Source organism: Protopterus annectens, chromosome 2.part2, assembly GCF_019279795.1.
Source record: "Protopterus annectens isolate FY-2018-M chromosome 2.part2, PAN1.0, whole genome shotgun sequence".
NCBI lineage: Eukaryota > Metazoa > Chordata > Ceratodontiformes > Protopteridae > Protopterus > Protopterus annectens.
This window is the reverse complement of record NC_056730.1, coordinates 551,131,988-551,154,444: the sequence shown is the minus strand read 5'-3', so window position 1 is coordinate 551,154,444 and position 22,457 is coordinate 551,131,988. Positions and strand designations below refer to the sequence as shown.

The following is a 22,457-nucleotide window of genomic DNA, read 5'->3' as shown; positions in this document are numbered from 1 at the left end:
CAATGTATTCCTATTTGCAATAATAATCGCCAATTTTCCACTGTCCTAACGTTTTTAGAAAAACTTCAGCATGCAGGGCTGAAGGAAAAACAAATGACGTTAACATCATTGACAGTTAAACAAGTGTAATTGTACTGTCTTTTGACTATAATGACCACTGGTCATGTGCCATACAAAAACGTAATGTATAATAGAATTCTTTAGAAAATAGTAACAACCATTTATTACACAACTACCGAAATATTTCAGCTGTTTTTATAATGCATGTCCTTTTTAAATATATTTCTGCTGATTAGTTATGTAGTTTAGTATGTGTGTCTGCCATTGCATTCTTTAATGTACCAATAAACTTGTTTGTGGGTTTTAATTAGCTGTGAGCTAATTAATAGGAATGTAACGTCGTAAAGCGTAGGCGTGTTAGAGGCGGGATTTGCTACTGCGCATCCTGCGAGGTACTACACTGGTAGATTACCGTCATCAAAATTACAAATATTACGCTTATCAAATTACAAATATAACAAACAGAATGCTTAATAGCAAATGTTTACAAGGAAAATAAAATGTTTATTATGTAAAGAACATCGTGTTAACATACACAACATGGAATAACGAAAACGCCGAACGAAACAATTCACATCAGTTAAAAGATTTAATACCCTTTCGCTCCACCTAATTTCTCAGAATAGATGTATTTTTCGCCCTTCCAATCTCGACTACAAAACGTCATCCTTAATTTCATTGGATAATATCCAAAGATCATCTCCGAACATGACGACCTCACTCCGCCCTTTCAACTGCATCCAATCATATTCAAGTTTCACAATGTTCCCTCCTACACTCATTTCTTTTTCTTAGAGCACGTTGGATTGCTGTTTACATTACGTGGCACGAAAGGGTCCTTTAATAACCTTTGACTCAAGTCTTCTTACCACGGAAGTGGGCGTTTTAAATGTCATAAAAACACAAATCATACATTCAGTATGAATTGTAATGCGCATTTTAAGGCGTGATTTATAGGACAGATTGTGTACGGGTTTGAAATAAATTACTGGAAAACTCGTTGCAAAAATATCAGGTTATCCAGTGTGAATAACCCGATATGTTATTCTGTTGGGAGAGGTGGGAAAACGCGCTTTAAAAGGAATAAATACAATGGACTTAAAAGCGCGTGAGTGATGAAACAATTATGCACAACTTACGGATATTACGTTTTCCGTTTATCTCAGTAAGGGCTGCTGCTTTGTAGGAGGGGATGGGCTTTGAGGGGCGTGGCGCTTCTTGGTGCTGGTAGAGGGTTTGTCGCACGTTTATTTATTTATTTTACTGACAGATTTGGTTTTTCTGGCGCTGCTGTCTATGAGAATCTTGCGTGAGAGGGAGTGAGTTAAAAGAAATGGCGACGGATGTGGACGCGTGGTCAGAAGTATCTGCTGCTGAACAGGAGGGTAAATTAATCCTTTAACGTCGCGCATGTTGTTTAGTTCGCCTTTTTTTCCAGATCGTGTTTTCTAACGAGTAACAGCAGCTTTTGTTGGAATTGCAACTGCAATTATTTTATACTTCATCGTGCACGCCCCTTTACTGTATCATTAGAGATTGCCTTCCTCTGCTCCATGTTGGCCTTTAAACTAATATGTGCTTCATGAAGATGTGGTCTGCACTGCAAAACTTTATATATATATCGCTTCCGTGCACTACAGATGAGTGCTGAGTCTTTTATTCTGAAGCATTCGTTGGGCCTAAGTGGCTGTTGTGTTACTTTAAGCTTTGTGTTTTTTTTGGGGGGGAGTTGGGGTGCACAGTCAACATAGCCTTCACTGTAGTTGTAATCATACCCCTCAACTATACAGATTTTCGCAGAATGTCAGATTTTTTATTCATATTTTTGGCCCGTTTTTTATAAAATTGTGGTAAATAATTGTCAAGTCATTAAAGACAGAAAATAATGACAATCCTGTGAGTTTTCGACTTCACACCCTTAAGAAATTTCATGCTATAGCAAAACCTCCTATTCTTTCAACTTTCGAAGTTTGTAAGAACGATATTTAATAACTATTCCTAGTTTGGGGCCTTTGTCCCCCATTATTTATGGTAGTGTCCAGATTTCTTGCTCCAAGAGGTTGAGAGGTATGGTAGCAATCGTATGTATATTATGGGGGTTATTTTGCTGTTGCAGTCCATGTTTGGGTATATGTCCATGTATGTGACACCACAACACGTTTTACTCCAGGATCTGCAACGAATTTTAGTGGCAGGCTTGCCTTCCTATTAGTGAGTAAATCAAAATTATTTGTATGTGTATTGTTATTTCATTGGCCTCTGTCAGTTTGCTCCCTTCAGTCTTGTTTTTCTGTAGAGTGTGTTGCTTTTGCAGCATTGAGAAAGATCTGTCTTTTCTGCTGAGTGGTGCTATGAGTAACTGGCTGCAAAATTGGGATTGCTACTTTTCATGTTCTCCTTCACCCCCTGCCTCCTACAGATTTGCCATCTGCAGATTTAACCACACCCCTTTGTGTGGGCACCAGATAGGGTCATGCCAGGGCGTAATTTTATCGCACAAGAGTTTTGTGATTTGTTAGTAAAAGTATTGGAATAAAGTGCTTTGATTCCCGGTCTGCATTCTTATGACGCATGAAATGTTTGTATGTTTTATTTTACTGCTTGGTCCGAGCTGTAACCGAACGTAGTTATTACATGTTTGTTGACATAACAACATTTCCTCGAACTGGATTTTTCGGTTTCTGCTTTGCAGCGCTGCACGGATGGCCACGTGTTGCAGCAGCTATTTTGATCCGGGCAAATCACGTGATAGTAATGTAGATCTGTTGCAGTGTAGTACTGTTTTGTGTTTTTTTATTTCTGTGGCAGACTGACGGGAGCGATTAGTGTTCTGAGCACTCTGTGACTAAGTAGGCAGACGTTTTGCTTAATCAACACAAGCCCTAGTTTGAATAGTGCATATTTGCCAATATGTGACATATATTAATTTGAGGCCATTGTATCAGCGAGGGCGATATGGTTCCATATAACAAGTGTAATGTATTCATTTCTTAGACATGTGACTGGACTGGTTGCAGAGCTCCTTTCAGCAGCGAGCCGTGCCAGAACACGAATCTGCAACTTCTAAGTATCATGTTAGGCATTTAACTGAACAAATTTGAATAACTACACTTTGTAAAATTGTTTATTTAATTAGTTATTTACATCTGTTAACCGGGTAGTATCCGATTGGGTTGGGGGAAAAACGTTTTCAGTGGAGACCCAAGGAGGAAAACAAAGCTCCGCAACAAAAAGAACATTATTACGGTACAAGCAGTGAACTTAGTTTAAGTAGGACATTGATAATATGTAAACGGGTTTGCTTAAAATATTATAGCAACATAGGACATAAATACAATATAAACCTGCATGTTTTTCAGGTGTACGGGAAATTTTACAATACATATGAGGGTATGTTTCACCCTGCAAAATCTGATGTTTGTACCAAAAATGTCCCACTTTGGGCATTTGAAAAGGTAGCAACCCTGGTCTTGCTTGATGTTTACATTTTGAGTAAGACTTTCTTGGTTAAGCAAAAAGTAAATTGCTATTGGGAAACGGAACGCTTTATCAGAATGCTGCTTTTTTGAAGAGTGCGGTTTGTATTTCTAACGTGACTGGAATGTTTCGGGATTGTACATTTGCAAACTGAGTTGATCCTGAGTAGTCTTTAGTTTGTTTCAGAATTTTGGCAGGTTTACTTCATTTGAAAGGGTGGTTGGAATTAGTAAACCGATGCGTACCTGCCCCTAAGCACGGGAGAAATTATATTTTTGATGTGTGCCTGCCATACCTCTCAACTGTCCATAGTTCATAGGTTTATACTAGGCTAACTGCCCTAGGGCATTTATAAGCCTAGCCCAAAGTTATGTGGCTTACGCCGCCCCTTATGTTAGAAATGCTGTGCCCATTAGTTTTGGTCTATTCCTCAAAATTTGTGGTTTTCTGATAAGTCATTGGGATGATCTGAGGATTGAAGTCAATAAATAATGACACACATTTTGATTTTTTGTTTTCAAATGGTAAAACAAACCCTGCTAGTCTAGCAACTTTCTATGTTTGTAAGAACGATATTTAAAATATGTCTCTATTTTTGGGCCTCTGTCCCCCAGTTTTGTCAGGCTTTGTCCAAATTTTTTGCACTAAGAGGTTGAGAGGTATGATGTGTGTGTCCAGGTTCATAGGTGTATACCAGGCTAAGGGCCATTATAAACTTAGCCATGAAACCATGTGTGTCCCACAAATTTGATTTATATGAGAGAGCCAGACCAGGGTGAATTTCCGATTGTCCAGCCATTGGTCTAAGTTTTGCTTAAATAGGGGTAGGGAGAAACACTGCATCACATGAATGGGGAACCTGTCATTCACTGAGAAACGCATCTGTCTCTCTGGCATGTAATGTTTGTCGGAAACAAAAGTTAGGTCTTTTATTCTTGTAGTTCTGATGCTGTTTGTTTTGCAGATATGTAAAAGGTTCATCAAAATAGGGTCCAGGGATGCCTTGCATGCCAGTCTAAGATAACTTCTTAGAAGACTTTGATACCGAATAGAGAGATGGGGCTTTGAGGTGATCAGTGTTTACTTCCACTATTGTTTTTGTAAGGGACCTTTGTGGACATTCCAGTTGTTGCACATGTCTGGTCAGGTGTATACCAAAGGGGGCATTGTACTCTGTTATAGGTCTGATGAGGGCAGAGTACAGTAGTATGATTCTAGTTGTCTGCTGCTGTACTATGTTCTTCATCTGTAAATATGTTGTAAGTAATTGCTATGTAAATTTGTTATTCACTATGTAATCCAATGTATATACGGTCTGTTTATTTTAACTGTGGAACTTTTCTCCCCGGGCTTCCGCTGAAAATGGTCCTACGTCCAGTTGGACACTCCTGGTCAACAAATTTTAAATAAATAAATAATTATGACCTCTCTAGACCTAGATGCCATGTACTTGCTTGCAAGTTGAGCAACATAGAAGGTTTTCCTTACTACCAAGGACACATGTTTGTCAAAGGCTAGGTTACTGTCTACATGAGTTCCCATATCCCTGACTAGTGAATCCACTTTTAAGGGTGTTTTATTGATGGTGTAGTTAACCTGGGAGTGGCAGACTTTCCAAAAGGTACTTTGCGTTTCTTGGTACTGAGTTTTAAGCCATGGCTTTGGCATCAAGCTTTTGTCTGCGTTAGACCTTCCCAAAGGATATTGTCATCTTGGACGGGATTCAGTGACTGCTCCCAATTTTCAATCATGCGCAGACTTGGTTAGCCAGAGGCCTTTGGCATTGGCTTTGACATCTGAGAAGTAAATGCCAAAGAGGAGTGGGCCTAGCACAGAGCCCTTGGGGACTGCACTGGTGCCTTGCTTCTTTGTGGAAGTGACCTCACCAGTTCTAACCTCCTGGGTCCTGTAAGTGAGCCAGCTAGCTATCCAGAGTGTAGTGTTTATAAAGAGGTTTATACCTAGTTCCTTGATGGCTGAGTGGGGTAGTGTATCCAATGCCTTAGACAGATAAGTAGATAGAATGCACTGTTTTCCCTTGTCCATTGCCTTGGTGACCTTTTCAGAGAAGTCAACTGGATTTGGAAAGCATGACCTGTCTTTGATAAAGCCAAACTGGAATGGCTTCAGTGTCTACTATGTCCTTGTTGATAAATTCTATGATAACTCTTCCGTGGTTTTGCAAATGACCAGCAGATCCTGGGAACTACAGACCCATTAATCTGACTAAAGGTCCTCCCTTATGAGGGAGGATGAACTTCACATTCTTCCATTCACATGGCACAAAGCCTGTTTTAAAGACTGTAGTTGAAAGACGAGGGTCTTTCACTATCACTGCAATGTTGTTTTTTTACTTTCTCATTTGTTTAGTGTTTGTGTTGTAATGTCTTTTATGCCTGTAAACTGTGGGTCAGTGTGGTACACTTTCTGAATGAAAACTGTGTATTTTGTGTACACTTTGCTATTCTGGCAGGGCACTTTTACAGTTTAGTTCATTATCTTGACTCATTAGTATGGTTTATAATCCTTCAAGCCGTACGCTGTTCACACATCACATTTGGATATGGAAAATGTAGTTTTGTTTGACATGCTTTTAAGTTTGCAGCAGTCATTAAACCATGTGTGTTTAGTGGTAATATGTATTTTAATGTTTGTGGGGTTTTTTGGCATTAACTAATGAAATGATATCACCTCCCACATGTGGTATGCTGAAACTGAAGTAAGAAATGTACATTCTTCTCATTTGTGGGAAAGTTTCTAAAGTGCTGTAGTTGGGAGCTGACTATAAAGCAACAAGATTACTCTTCAGAATTGTAAGAAACTTTTGGCATGTGAAAATGTACACGTGCAATTTTGGGTTGAATTGCTGCTGTGTTGTCTTGAGATTTAGTAAAATAATTTAATTGCTGCTAGAAACCATTGTATCTCAACTAGCCGTGTGAATTTTTTCTGTCTTCATGTCCTTCCTCTGCCGAAAAACTGCTTGGGGCTTTTATGTTTCTTCCAGCAACCAGAAAGTTGGCACCTTTGCAGATTAAACAGCAAAACCTCCTTTCATTTTGCAGTTCTCTACAATGCCTTGTAAGTTTAGGAAACTGCTGTTTATATGCACTGTTTGTGCACACCAACTTCCTGAGCATGAATTGTTTTTATTTACCATCCCTATTTGCTTACTCCACTACCTGGTTTGTCATAGTCATTGCTCAGCCACTCCCTTCATTTAGTTACTCAAGCAGGTTTTTTATTTTTGTTTGATATTGGTCTTAACCAGTGTGAACTTTTGCTGTGTAGGATGTTTGATTTGTTGCATTTTTGGTATGTATGCGTTTAGTTATTTATTTGAATTTATTCGCTGGGGTAGAGCATTGATGACAAATGACCAGGGGAATGAAGTACTAAGAAACAAGAGATGTGCAGTGTCATTTATGCAGAGTTTGTATGAGGATGCACATAGTTTCATACAGGTTTATACATTTATATACAATGCAGTCAAGTGAAAAATATATGAAAACAGTTGCTATCAGCTAGTATTAACTGAGAACCTTCATAAACAGGTTCATATCTGTTTTTACATTACCTATTGTAATATGATGTCAGTTTTCATTTATGTATATGTATTGAGCTTTTCTTCCTGGGTTACCACTGAACATGGATAAAATTATCCAGTCGTACTTTCCCCACAAACAAATGTCAATAAATAATTAACAAGAGTGACTTTTGGAGGGGTGTGTGGCTACACTATTTTGGATTCTATTTCTCTATTTAAGATTAGGATACTTTTGTTATTTTACAATTATATTTTTCAGTTTGCTTTATTTTACATTTTGCTTCACCTTAATTTTTTTCCTTGGAGTTTTAAAACTTTAGTGCCAATTAAAAAAAAAATTACTGATTTGAAAATTGGCTAATTAGTAGGATGCGCTCACGCTAAGAAATAGGTTTTCCTATTTAGCTTTGAGACTACTGCTGATGTGTCACTGTATTGATTTTTTCCCACCCAGTTCTTGTTGTGCTTTAAAAACTTGGAAGGCTTTAAACTGCCTGCCCTTACTGTAATTTTGACTTTGGAAACTTCTCCCAGTCTTTTATTTCATCATCTCATTTTACTGGGCACTGAATGATCTGACTGGGAAGGCCTACTCCTTGGAGTCTAAGGCCCGAGTTAGCCTTTGATTCGTTTCATCACATTGACTCATAGGTTGGTACTAGGCTATCGGCCCTAGGGCCTATGCAAGCCTAGCTATAACAATTCCCTGGATATTTCTTCCCACAGTATTTACTTCTCTGGACCCCTGTCTAGCAGGGCGACTGACGTGATCCCCGGGGTGAATTTCCTATCTCCCATCCAATCATCAAGGTTCCTTTTTGAAGAGGGCCAATGAGGCACTCTGCTTGACATGTATGGGGTAGTCTTTTCCAGAGTATGGGGAGTCTCTGGGTCAGGAACCTATTCCTCCAGCATGTTTTGTTCATTGTGATGACAAGGTTTAGATCCCTGGAGCGTGTGGCTCTGAGGGATTGGGATTTCTTTAAGTGGAGCATGTCCAACAGCTCAGGGTTTGACATGGCCTTGTATGTAAAGCCGAGATCACCTCTGAGTAGACGAAATGCCACAGGGTATAGCTGGAGTTTTTTTTAGACTGTCAGCATATGGCATCTTCTTTAGGCCTGTGATTCTTTTAGTGAGGTATTTCTGTGGCCTTTCCAGCTGTTGCAGATGTCTTGTGAGGTACATATCGACAAACTGGGTATTATACTCCTATAATGGGTCTAATGATGGATGAGTACAGTGGGACAATGACCTCCTTTTTTCTGGATGAAAAGCCCTTGGTGATGAGATGTGCCACATAGAAGGGTTTCCTGACTGTTGTGGCGATGTGGTTATTGAAATTGAGACCACTGTCCACCTGTGTCCCTAAGTCTCTCATCACACTTTCGATGTTTAGTGTCCTGCCACCTATGTGGTAATTCATGGGTACATGTTTTTTTTCCAAAGGGGATAACTATACATTTCTTGGCATTAAGCTTGAGCCCATGGCTCTGGCACCAGGCATCTGTTTCTGTAAGGCTCTTTTGTAGAATATCCACATCATTTGGGGATTCAGTAATGGCTCCCAGTTTGCAGTCATCTGCGAGCTGTGTTAGCTAGAGTCCCTTAGTGTTGGCCTGTACTTCAGAGGAGTAGATGCCAAACAAGAGTGGTCCCAGGACTGAACCCTGAGGTACTCCACTTGTCTGAAGCTGGATTTGGAGTCTGCTACTTTTACAGTCTGGGTTCTGTCAGTAAACCAGTTGGCAACCCATCGAGTGACGTAGGGATTTATGCCCAGCTTAGTAAGTTTATCTTATGATTCCAGAGTGAGGGATGGTGTTGAAGGCCTTGGCGAGGTCCAGATAGGCTGTGTGGACCCCCTTACCCTCGTCCACAGCTCTGGAGACTGATTCGAAGAAGTCAGTCAGATTCAGGAGACAGGATCGGCCCTTCACAAACCCAAACTGGGTGGGTTTCAGTGTTTGATGGTTGCCAATGTCATTGTTTATAAGTTCCATGATAAGCCTGATCTGCAAGGGCATGGAATGCATTGTCAGACTGATGGGACAGTAGTTCCCGGGATCCAAGGCGGATCCTCCCTTGTGGAGTGGGATAACTGTAGCTGTGTGCCACTCAGTGGGCACGAAGCCTGAGGTGAGGCTATGATTAAACATGACACTTAGGTGAGGTGCAAATTTTGTAGTTCATGTAGTACACAGCCTGGGATGTCATCTGGTCCCATGGATGCTGTATTCTTAGCTTTGGAGAGTGCGGTTTCTACCTGTGTGGCCGTGATTATCGGAATTTGGCAATCTTTTGGTATTGAGATTGGCCCTTGAGGGGGTGAAGTTGGCACTTTATCGATTTGCCAGGATATTGGCAATATCCTTGGGATCAGTATATTTAATGCCATTCTGTTGTAGCTCCGAGCAGATCTGAGCATTGCCATTTTAGATTCTTGACATAACTATAGAATGCGTTGTGGTTGTCTTTGGAATTTTTGGCAATTTTATTTTCGTAACTAGCTTTTGAGGATTTTATGAGGGATCTCTGCTTCTTACTGAGGCTGGTGAGGGAGTTTTTTTGCATCCTGGGATTTTCCTCTTTTCTGCAACAGTTTCTTCCTTCTGTTGTATAGTTTGTTTATAGCAGGGGACCACCAAATTGGCTTCCTTTTTTTTTTTTGGACTCTGCACATTGCAATATTAGACTACTGTAGGTTTTTAGGTGTATACCAGGCTGATGCCCACTGAGGTCCTTATAAGCCCATCGTGTTTTAACAAAGATGAGAATCAAACCCCTGTACCTTGTGTTTGTGAGGTAAACATCTTAACCATTATGCCAACCCCCAATATTTCTTAGTCTAGTCCTAGATGTTAATGATTTTAAAACTAAGAATCACTGGAGAGCCTGGGAACTGCTTCTCTAGAAGTAGTGTTTCTGTTTTGCTCCTGGTGAGAGAAGGAGCATAGGAATATTATTTCCTAGCCTGTGTAGAGATTACTTCTAGGGAGATTGCTTGAGATTAATCCTGCGACTGCTTCTAGTGAATGAAGTGGCCGAGGGGCATTGGTTCCTGCTGGTCTCTTGGGTAGTGTGTGTGGGGGTTTCACCAAGCAGTCTGATTGCAGTTTAATTGAGAACCTCCTCAGGGACTTGTGCAGTTTGGTTGTCTGTTGCAGGCTCAGTCCATGGTATATACTATGAGGAGACTACAGCAAGTGTACTAAATACGACGACAGCTGGGATGATGCTATTTTTCAGGAAGCATCTTGGGATTAATCCAGTTTGCTCGCTTCTGGTGCGAGAAGGAGCTAAGGATCATTGACGGGCTGGTTGCATGCACCTGTGTCAAGAACCCTGAATTTTCACTTTCCAGCTGTCTCTCTAGCTATTTTGGTTGAAGTGGCATCCTGAGACAATGTACCTTTTGTCTTGTGTTTACACACAACCGCATACTACTTAAACTCAAGGGTGTTACAAATGCAGTTATTTAATGGTGTTGGCAGCACCTTCACGTAAGAGTTTTTCCTCCAACAAGCAGGTTATCAGTACCACAAAATGCCACACTAAGCCTTTTGTACACAAGATCGGACCAAACATGTAGACCTATGTATGCTGAGGCTCTGAAAAGTAACCTACTTAAACCACAAAGGCCTCCTAAATGTTGCCTAGGAAGCAAGTACCTTCAGCAACCTTACACATGACACAGGCAATACCTACCTTAAAACATGCAGCAGGGAGTCCAGTGTCTCATTTCAAAAGCCCGTAAGGCAAACCTCCACACAATCCAACACCCTAGTCAGAGGTGACTCCATTGTGAGACACATTGATGCACTACTGAACAAGCTTTGCAAAGAGGTGGTTGTGGCCAGTTGCTTATCAGATGCCAAGATTCAAAGTGTTTTGCAGTCACTCAAGTCCTTGCATCACGAGTACACATGACTCACAGTACATGTCGGTGTAAATGACAGGATATGTACCTTCCCTTGTCTATATGAAGAGAGACATAAAGCTCTTGGACTGTGTGTCCGGGGTGGTATAAGTCTAGCCTTGAGCAGCATTTTACCATCACCAAGAATGATGCCATGTTACTAACATAAGTTATTGATTCCAACAAGTGGCTTTGCTTCTGGGGTCATAATGAGGGGTTCCAGTATATATATCAGCCTGGGAAGAGTGGGTAGACCCTCTTAACTGCTTTGCTAGGGGTGGATTGCACATATTCCCCTGCCCTGCACCACCACCCAATGCTTTCTTATACAGGCTAAAACTTTGTCCACCTCTTTTTATGGGTAACTTCAATTCTCAAACACCTCCAACATAAAAGAGACTCTAGATAACAGCATAAAAATATTGCTGATCAATACCTGCTCAGTGCTAGGAGCGCTCAAAAAAAAATGTACCCCTTGAAAGCACTCCTTAGCCCGGATAACCTCAGTGTATGCATTGCATTGTTTTAGAGACTTTGTTCTAGACCATTGAGAGCACACCATCAGGTCAGGTTTCAACTCCTACCACATGTTTAAGCCCACTACAGTAAATGAAGCTACTAAAGGCAGCAGTCTCTCCATTTCACCTTCAAACTAATTGGGCAAGATAACAATCTGGAACTCCTCATCCAACTTCTCCACGATGTTGTAAGGATTCTTGTTAATAACTGTAGAACCCCTTTTATGTCCTGCTCAGCCCATAACCCCTAACTAATAAGGGAGTTCCTATGCATTAAGTTTAACATTTATTCTCCTAAGGAACTTCAGATACTCCTGCATTAACTGGAAGACTTGCACATCCTCTGATGAGAAAGAGACTTCTGGATTTCATCATTACAAACTCTCTTGACCAGTTAGTGTGCACCCAAACCGGGGGGGGGGGTGTGTGTGAAAAAAATCCAAGTCTTGGGCTTCACCAATATGGGGGGCAGCTTTGCTCCATACTAATTATAACTTCTTCCCTTCCTTGTCGAGTCAGACAACCCAGTTGGGAAGCCAGCAGCATCCTCCAGTATGTCTGAATTCAGAGATCATGCCAAGGCTAATCTACTGAACCTGTTTGATGACCTAGCTAAATTCATCATCTCCTAAATCGATGAATCCTAATATATAAATATTCTGTAATAAAAAATACAAATACTCATTTCACATTAAAATGTAGTTGTCAAGATGCAAAAAAAAAACCTCTTGCTAAACTTGGGCATACTGCTACAACTGTACCATGTTTGTGGCAAGAATCACTGCTTAAGGAGTCGTAACATAATCAGGACAAACATGATGTTTGCTGCAACCAAAGAGATAATGAGTTGAAAATTGCCACCCAGGCAAACTACCACAAAGCCTTCTTTTATCTGTTAGAATGCTTAGAAGTAATGCCCAGCACTGGGCAGAGCTGATAGTAAATGGTATCACAATATGAGTACATATCCAATCTACTGGTAGTTAAATTAATGTAGTTCGTGGCTACCCCCCCCCCCCCCCACATTCTTCTCCCATGATAAAGTTCTAAAGGCACTATACAAGGCCAAAACACTGCTTCTCTAGGGCTGGGTAACATGCCTGCCTGAAAACAGGAATGATCAGACACCCTACAAAGGCTGTTTATGGTTTGCCCCCTAACAGGCCTTGTGTTAGACAAATGCATGACAGCAACTATCATCCCCTTGTGCAAAGATAAGAGTGTTAGTGGACCCAGGAAATTATTGACCCATAAGCCTCGACCAGCCTTATCTGTAAGGCTATGAAAGAGATCGTTGTAGAACTAATAAGTAAGGACACAGGTAACCTACAAACTCTGGACCTGTGCCGGTTCATATTTAAAAACAGAGCCTCCCTACTTAACCTTCTCGAAGTCAACCAGGTTGTTAAAGAATTGGATGAGGGCATAATCCGGTACACAGAACTCAGTGGCTTTTACCATCGTCACACTTTCTGGTATCCTACGTAAACTATCCTAGTAAATGTAACTCCCACTTCCTATGTCTATCATTAGATAGCAAATTGTCTTGCATGTAGGACCCAGGAAATTAGGGTGGGCTGCTCTACCTCCACCAAAGGATCTGTCACTAGCAGTGTACCCCAGCGTGGAGGTTAAAGCTACTGTTAAGGGTTTACAGCTGACCACTTTTGCAGATGATGGTAAACTTGGTGCCAACCTTAATTCTTCTGAGGATGCCAAGATCCTCCATGGGGGTGTTTCCCAAACAAATAGCTGGTGTCAAAACCATGGTCTAAAACTGAATGACAAGTAATGTATAGTGGTACCAAACATGAAGTCCCTTGTTACTCTCATATTGACAACTGACCTGAAAATCGATCCAGTAATTGGGGACCTGAGAACATATGTAAACAAACTGTCCTTCAGTCCCCGGATATCCACTGTTTTGTACACATCTTGCTTATCAGGCCAATCATTGTTTTAATGTTCACCTTCAGTATGTAGCTCTCCAAACATTTCACACAACTTGAATGCCCACAGCACTTTCCTACTAAGAAAATCAAGGACCTAAATCATACAAACTATCCAGACCATCTCAAAAGTCTTGTCCCTCTTTAATGTCATATAGGCTGCTATATTAATAACTGATGACTGGGTGTGGTATATTGAAGATTTAATGGTTGGTGTGGTTTAATCAGGAGGGCAAGGCCTGCGTGGTTTACAAGAATGTCTTACTTTTATGTAATAACATCCTTGTATAGCGGCTCATTGGTGGTCTTCTACTTTCTTTAGGTATCCTGCTGCTTTTTTGATGTGCTGCACATGCGTGTGGGACTTGTGTTCCCATGCTTAAACAGCACATCAGTGCTTTGGCTAGGAAGCAGTGGAGAAAGGAATATTTCTCCAGTTCTTTACTTATTAAAAAAAAAAGTTTGAAATCAGTTTGGAGGTATGAGATAGAGACAGAACAGAAATACAAGGAAAATCGGGTATGTTTCTTTAGTTTTGTGTAACCTACCTGATTTTCCTTGTATTTCCACCCTGTCTCTCTGGTACTTCTAAACTGTCCAGATTTCAAATTTTGTAGTTCTTGAACTGGAAAGCTGTGGTGTATATTAATGCAATAACCCACGCCCGAGTGTGGGTAATGTGGGAATCCCGCATTACCCACACCCAGAAGTGGGTTATTGCTATTATACTATGACATTATTTAAGAAAAGAAATAATTACTTTTCTTAAATAATGGCATTGTATAATGCCTCTTTGCTGCCCTTTCGCAGCTGTCTGGTATCCGTGGCAGTTCGATGTACTGCGCATGCCTACGCAGTACATCAGAGCTGTGGCCAAAAGCAACGGAGAAAGCAAGATCTCTGTTGCTTTTTACTGTTTCGCTATGTTAAATGGGTTTAACATAGCGAGACAGCTTTAAAATAAGCAACGGACGTCCGTTGCTTATTTTAAAGCTGTCTTGCTATGTTAAACCCATTTAACATAGCGAAAGAGTAAAAAGGAACGGAGATCTTGCTTTCTCCGTTGCTCTTTTTTTTTTTTTTTTTTTAAACCTGTCTCGCTATGTTAAATGGGTTTAACATAGCGAGACAGCTTTAAAATAAGCAACTGAGATCTCCGTTGCTTTTTTTAAACCTGTGTTGCTATGTTAAACTCTTAACATAGCGAGACAGTGTTTTGAAAGAGACTTATACTAATGGAAAAAGTCCGGGCGACCAGACCTTTTTCCATTAGTATAAGTCGATTTACAACGTGCACGCTGGCCAATCAGCGAGCGTGCACGTTTTGGAATATTAATGGGGGGTCATGGTATAATAATAAAATAAAGTCTGGGCAGCCTGACTTTTTCTTTTGGTATATGCTGGATTTTACAATAGGCACGTTTACCAATCATCATGCACATTTTTGAATGTCAATGGCCAGTCATTGTATAATGAGGAATGATTTTTGCCTTGCATACAGACCCTCAGCAGACCCAATCCCATCACGTCTACTGCACATTCATAAGTCCATTGGGGACAAAACATTTGCTCAGGAGGTCTAAATCTCTTTTTTGCAACGTTATCGCAGAGAATACCGTTTTGGAATAGCCTTCCTTTTCATGTAAAAGCAAAGTACTTTATCTTAAACTATTCAAACATAATGATGACAAATGGGTGGGTAACAGCAAATTCACCCCTGGTTTAGCACCCTTGTCCCTCATAGATAGGGGCAGCATTGTCCTTAAAATATAAATGCTAAAACCTTCAAGAGAATGTCTGGCTAGGCTTCTAAAGATCCTTGGGGATGGTGAGGCAAGAGGAAGAATTGGGTGATGGGATTGGATGACGGGCTTTTAACATTTTAGTGAGCTTGTGGAGATGGGCCTTTAGCTGGGACTGGAAGATGGGGAAGGATGAGGAGTCTTTTAATGTATGATTCAATTGGTTCCCATAGGTTGGGTGCTGGTATGGAAAAGCAGTTGCTGTACAGTGGAGTCGGAATTTTTGACGCTTGTAATGTATGAACTGTGTGGCTCTGACTTCTGAGGTTGTAGGTTGAGGTTTCTTATAAGTTCCTCTTGTAAGAGGAATATAGTCAGGTTATTTAAAAGTTGGAATAGTTGGGAACCTTGGATTTCTGTTCTTTGCATTACTAGGAACCAGGGTGTTCCACAGAAAGTTGATGAGACAGGTGGCAGTGCAATGGGTGCTGATGATGGTGTATATAGCTCAGATGGCTTAGTGGTAAGTTCCCATGGGTACAGTGTGCATGGGCCAGGGTTCAAGACCTATGATGCTTTAAAAATGTTTTTACCACATAGGTGGTAATCCATTAAGTACAGAAGAAGTAATTAGGGACCTGGGGACCCAAGTTGATAGCAATCTCTCATTTGACAACCACGTGGCCAAAGTGGTTAGAAAAACATTTTATATAGCCCACCTAATCATGAAGGGATTCACATCTAGATCAGGGGAGGTCATCGTGCCTCTTTACTCATCCCTCATCAGGCCCATAATTGAGTACAATGCCCCTTTTGGGATGTACCTTACCAGACACCTGCAGCAACTGGAAAGACCCCAAAAGTACCTCACCAAGAGGATCAAGGGGCTCAAACAGATGCCGTATGCTGCCCGGTTAAAGAAACTCCAGCTCTACTCAGTGGCATACCGCCTGCTCAGAGGCGATCTGTGCCTGACTTATAAAGCCATGTCCAACCCGGAATTAATGGACATGCTGCACCTCAGAAAATCCAAATCCCATCGAGCTACGCGCTCGAGGGACTTAAACCTCAGCACTGAAATAAATAGGACATGCTGGAGGGACAGATTCATAACCCAGAGGCTCCCTTCACTCTGGAATAAAATCCCAGTCCAGGTTAGGCAGAGTCCCTCATTGACTCTCTTCAAGAGGAATCTTGATGAGTAGATGGGAAATCGTAGGTTTACCCCAGGTATCACCTCTGTGTCACTGTTAGACAGAGGCAAAGTATACTAACCTCGAAAAAGGGCATAGCAAAATTAATTTAAAATGGGTGGCGAAAGCCATACACACTCTGGCTAGGCTTATAAATGCCCTAGGGCAGATAGCCTAGTATGAACCTATGACTTTGACGACAAACAGGATAGTAGAGCAAGCTGTGTCCCTTACTGTTGCTTCCAACCTGTTTTCTACTACAGTTGTTCTTGGTCATTCGTTTTCCTGTGTTTACTCTGTAGTGACTTCATGTGGCATCTTGACTGCTTGCTTCCTTTGTGTTTGTCTCGTCATTTCTTTTGGAAATTCGTCCTACACATTTTGTATCCCTCTCTAGAGAAGTACTACTTTTATTTTATTCTCACACTACAGCTTTTCAGTGTGTGATGTCCTTTGCCTTCCGTCCTGTTATGTCCTTTGATTCTACTGCTGTCACTCCTAAGCCGTGTGGGCTCCTTGCCAACCTTGGTCTTCCATATGTATAACCCCCCCCCCCCCCGACCCACACACCTGTCATTCTTCACTCTGCTTAAATTTTACATTCAACATCAGTCTGTTTTCAGATGCATTGGAAAATACATTTCTGTAAAATCTTACCATAATGGTAGATGTCCTTGCCTTCACCGCTGCAGTATTCCTTACTAATGAGATTCCCTGCTGTGAATCCCTCCATCCGGCCAGTTTACAAAAGTCTACTGTTGCTTTAAGGTATGCTGAACGTCACCTGTGAACTCCTTGTGTAAGGTAGGGCATAAAGGTAATGTTCAGGCGTACCATCCTCAGAACAGATTGCCCCAGTAGAAGGAAAACCAAGGAGAATCTGCACAGCCCAGAAGGGGAAAAGACCAGGGGGATGGAGAGAGAGAGTGAATACTGCAGCGGTGAAGGCTGAAACCTCTACCATTATGGTAAGATTTTACACAACTGTATTATATCCTTACATTCACCCCTGCAGTATTCCTTACTAATGGGAGAGTGCAAAAGCTCAAGAAGAAACCTGGGAGGAGGAAGCAGCAGAGCCCTCCAAGAAGCCATGATGAATGGCAGCAGCAAAACCAGCTCTAGCTCTGGAGGTACCATCCAGCTGGTAATGTTTAGTAAAGGTATGCACAGAAGTCCAGGTAGCAGCTTCAAGAATAGAGTTCACGTCCAAGCTTTTGAATAAAGCACCAGAAGAAGCCACAGCGCTAGTGGAATGAGCCTTTATAGAAGAAGGAAGGCTCTCACCATGACAAGTGTAAATAAAGGAAATAGCCTTTGAAATCCAAGTGGGAAGAGTTTGCTTGAAAATAGCCAAACCTAAAGACCTAGGATGAAAGGAAACAAATAACTGGTCAGACATTGATAGCTTTAGTTTTATCCAAATACATTCTGAGCTGTCTGCACATCTTAAGGTATGCATAACCCTCTCACTGTCAGATTGCGGAGAGGGGAAAAAAGTCTGCAAATTAATAGACTAAGTGACAACTCATTAACCATATTGGGCATGAAAGAAGGATTAGTATACAAGGACACCCTGTCCTTATGAAATATCAAAAAAGGTGGACAAGCCATAAGGGCTTGCAACTTAGACACCTGTCTGGCAGAAGTAAGAGCTAACAAAAGAACGGTCTTCCAAGAGCAGTGTTGCAAGGAAGCTGAAACAGCAAGCTCAAAAGGAGCCAGAGTCAGTTTTTCTAGAACAAAATTAAAATCCCAGGGAGGATGAACGGGCTTCCTGAGAGGTCTATTGTTAAGGACGCCTTTATGAAATTGCTTAGCTTCAAATCTAGAAGCTAATGGGGGTGGGAGGGGGGTTAAAGGCAGACAAGCAGAAAGAGCGGATAAGTGGGTTTTAATAGAAGAATAGGCCAAACCAGCATTGAGCAACTCGCAGAAATAAGAAAGAACCAAAGGGGCATCCACAGAAAGTGGGTCCAGGTCATGAGAAAGACACTAAATAGAAAAACTCTTCCATTTAGATAAGTAGGATTTCTTAGTGGTAGGTTTCCTGGCTTCCTGCAGCATGTCCTCAGAAAGAAAAAAAAGGTGTCTTATCACCCACAGTGTCAGTTGAAGGGGAAGAAGTGCATAAAGAAACATCCCCTTCCAAAAAAATGAGAGGGCGTCCACCTTCCATACCAGAGGATCTGGCACAAAACAGAGGAAGTTGTCTTTTTTTAGAGGGGTAGCAGAGAGATCTACTTGAGGAGTAGCCCACTGGTGAACAATGTCTAGAAACACATCCCTGTGAAGCATCCATTCGTGGGATTGAGTGAAGGACTTGCTCAGATTGTCTGCCACAATGTTCCGATCTGAAGGATTTTAACTGCCTTTAAGAGTTGCACAATATTGGATGGTCAGATCCCATACCAGAAGTGCCAGCTGGCAAAGACTGTAGGATATCGTACCCCCCCCCCTCTTTGTTGATATACCATATGACTGTGGCATTGACCGTGAATACCTGGAGAGGCCCTGCAGAGAAGGGAGGATGAAAGGCCTGAAGAGCCAGCATAAGAGCCCTCATCTCTTTAAAGTTGTTGTGCTCCTTTCGCTGACGAGGCAACCACACTCCTTGGGCCCTCAGGGATCCAAATGTTGCTCCCCATCCCACATCTGAAAAGTCTGTGAACAGATCCTGAGAGGGAAGCGGAGGTTGAAAAGGGCGCCCTAGATTCCGAGACAACTGCTGAATCCACCACAGAAGTTCGCCCTAGATTCCGAGACAAGTGCTGAATCCACCACAGAAGTTCGCCCTTGAGATATGGGAGAAGAGGAACAGGAAAGTCTAGAGGATGCACATGCTGAAGCCACACTGACTTCAGAAACCACTGGAACTTCATGTGGAGTCTGGCGAGAGGAAGTATCAGAATGGTGGAAGCCATGAACCTAGAACTCTCAGAAAGTGTCTGGTTGAAATGGAGGCCAGGGGAAGAAGTTTGAAAGAAAGAAAAGAAAGTTGATGCCTCTGGAAGAGGCAGGGATGCCAGCATTGGCATAGTTTGAAACCTGCAACCCAGAAAGGCATGATCCTGAGAAGGAGTCATGGAAGACTTGTTGAAGTTTCTTGTAAACCCCAGGCTCTGAAGAAATTAGTAAAATGAAGATTTTGCAAAAGGACCTCTGTAGAAGATGCCTGAATCAGCATGTCATCCAAATAAGGAAGGATTTGGCTCCCTTGCAGCCTTCAGAAGGCAGTCACAGGAGCGAGGCATTTGGTGAACACCCTTGGGGCAGTAGAAAGGCTAAAGGGCAAAGCACAGAACTGAAACTGCCAGGAAGCAACAGAGAAATGCAAAAATCTCCTGAAAAGAAGATGGTTCGTGTTATGGAGATAAGCATCCTTGAGGTCCAGAGACACCAGAAAGGCTTTGGGATGCAAGAGAGGAAAAAAACAACTGAAGGGACAACATCCGAAAAAAAAAAAAAAGAGGAACCCCCCCCCCCCACGGATGTATGCAACAAGACCGCTGGTTTAAAACAGCATTTGGACTGATGGCAAAGACGTTCTGAGGATGGTATGCCTGAACGTCACCTTTATATCCTACCTTATGCAAGGAGTGTGCAGGTGATGTTCAGTGTACCTTAAAGCGACTGTAGACTTTTGTAAACTGGCCAGAAGGAGGGCTTCACGGCAGGGAATCCCATTAGTAAGAAATACTGCAGAGGTGAATGTAAGGACATCTGTAGCTGTAAGCCTTATTTTCTTTAACCTTCCTGTACATTTTTTATTTCCCTGTTGACCAGCATTATTTAGGATATTTTCTCTCAGCAGCACTAGGCTATCAGCCACGTACTTGCATTTAACCTGCAGTCTCTTCTCTTTCCTTATTGTTTTGCTGTGTATTATATTTGAGGATTTCAGTTCTGAGAAGTGACCTGTTCCTATGAAAATAGTTCTGAGGAGTACCCAGTTTCTATTTAAATAGTTTGTGCTAAAATATACTGTATAATTTTGTTTTTTACATAATCATTTAATTTTACATTATTCTTGGAGTGGGCAAAGGCCTAATTAACCTCTTCAGAGCCCTTTGATTTTGTCGATCACTGTCTTTCACTGTTGCAGTCCTAACAAATGAATTATCCGGCTCCGGGTAGCGCTCAGTCGGCCAGAATACCAAAGGTAAGTAAAAATTACGTCTGTTAAGGATGTCAGGGCATCCGATACAAAAGGAGGCAGCAGATGTCACTTCCTCAGTCTTCCTTGCCGTGGAGCCCGAAGTAGAAGCATTTCATGAACAAGTGCCTGTCTGCAGTTTACCTTTGTTGGTTTCCGACTACAAGAGTTGAAGTATACTACAGCCAAGTACCCCATTGGGGATCCTCTTTTCTTGCCTTAACGAATGTCAGAAAAAGTTAATTGCCTTACCTGTGGAAAGCAGATTCCCCATAGAGATTTTAATTCCTATTGCATTATTTGTTTAGGCCTTGACCACGATGTTCCCAAGTGTGATCTTTGTGCCTTCTTTAATCCACGCACTATCTGTCTTCAGGCTAAGATTTTGGCTAGGCATTTTGGAGTTTGGCCTAAGTTGTTGGTATGGCATCCGCCGGTCTTCAGGCTTCGGATGTGGATAAGGACCACGACAGGCCTCAGAAGGCTGTGTCCTCGGATGAGGTTAAGTTGGTTGTCAGGTGGTAGCCAGTAAGACGCCTTTGCAGTCTGCAGATGTACAACTGCCGGTCGCCTCTTCTGCCGGAGCCGCTAAGCTGACTCCGGTGTCAGAGGCCTCTGTTTTGCGTTCTGACAGCAAACTTCTTCCTTCAACCTCTGCTGCAACTTCGGCGGTTGCCAATCTTCGAGTCCTTCAGGCTTGTAGGTAAATCTTCCTTTCGTAAGCCTGTGAAAAGGCAGGCTCCAGCTTCTTCTCGTGCCCCTCAATCCCAAATGGTTAAAATGGCTAATTTGTTGACTCTTATTAGGGGTTCTCAGCCTCCTCCTCCTCCTAAAAGGAGTAGGGATGTTTCTCCTGAGGTTTTGTTCTGTTCTGGTTCTGATTCTTCCAGCATTTCTGCTGATGAAGAGGAATTTTCTCAGGCTTTTTCTCCTTTTGAGGATTCAGATGCAGAGGAGTCCATCCCTTCAGCCTCTTCTCCAGAGGATTTCTGTTTTGGTGAATACCCTCAGAGAACATTTTAAATGGGAAAGTCAGGATTATCCCCAATCCAAGAAACTGATTAGGGAGTTTCTGGATTACCTCCGCATAAGCCTCTTGCTATTCCCCCTGTGTTGGAAGTTATTGATGTTTTTCTGGAAAACTCCTTGTCTCCAAATTCGGTTCCTCCTGCTCCCCGGTTGGAAACCAGTACTAGAGTCCCTGATTCTCATCTGTTTCTTTTCAGGAATCCAGAGGTTATTTCTCAGGGCCCTAAAGGAGTTAAGACCACTGTTACCAGGAATCCTGTTCCCTCTGACAGGGAGTCTAGGAACCTAGATACGCGGGGAAAGAAGGTTTATACCTCTGCCACCCTAGCTATTGGGGCTACCAATTGTCTATTTCATATGCTGAAGTACCAGCAGCACACCTTGGAGGCTATTAAGTCTAGGAAAGCAAGTTACTCTCTTGGCAGAGAGTAAAGACATACAGGATGTACTGAATTCTGACAGTCTGGTCAATAAGCATTCTTTGCATTGTGGTTTTGACATCCTTGAGGCCTTCAGCAGGGCTGCGGCTACTGGATCTGTTATTAGAAGGCATGCTTGGATCGGAGAACAGCCACTTCCAGAACCTGTCAAGGCTAAGCTTTTGGATGTACCTTTGCATAAAGACAGTCTTTTTGGCAGCAAAGCAGAGGAGGCACTAAAGAAGATTGAGGATAAGGCCAAGTCCATGCAAACTGTTGATTTTCTGCAAGTTCAACCCCCTCGCTTTAGTAGGAATTACACTTCCAAGAGTTGGACCTTTCCTGATACCAGCAGACAGAACCGTTCCAGGACTAGATTTTGCAAATCTTCTAGGGGGCAGGGGGCTATCCCTCAAAGGTCTAGACATTGGCAGGCTTCCACTTCTAA

The 22,457-nt window shown here is 42.0% G+C and overlaps 1 protein-coding gene across 1 annotated transcript in view; it reads left to right on the top strand.

Annotated features, from left to right (window-relative positions):
- Positions 1-929: 929 nt before the first annotated feature.
- PDCD4 (programmed cell death 4) overlaps positions 930-22,457 on the top strand; it is a 1,035,076-nt gene continuing 1,013,548 nt past the window's right edge. The window contains exon 1 of the mRNA XM_044064014.1: positions 930-1,445. Within this exon, the coding sequence (XP_043919949.1) occupies positions 1,394-1,445 (52 nt within the window). The 5' untranslated portion in view covers positions 930-1,393. The remainder of the gene's footprint in view (positions 1,446-22,457) is intronic.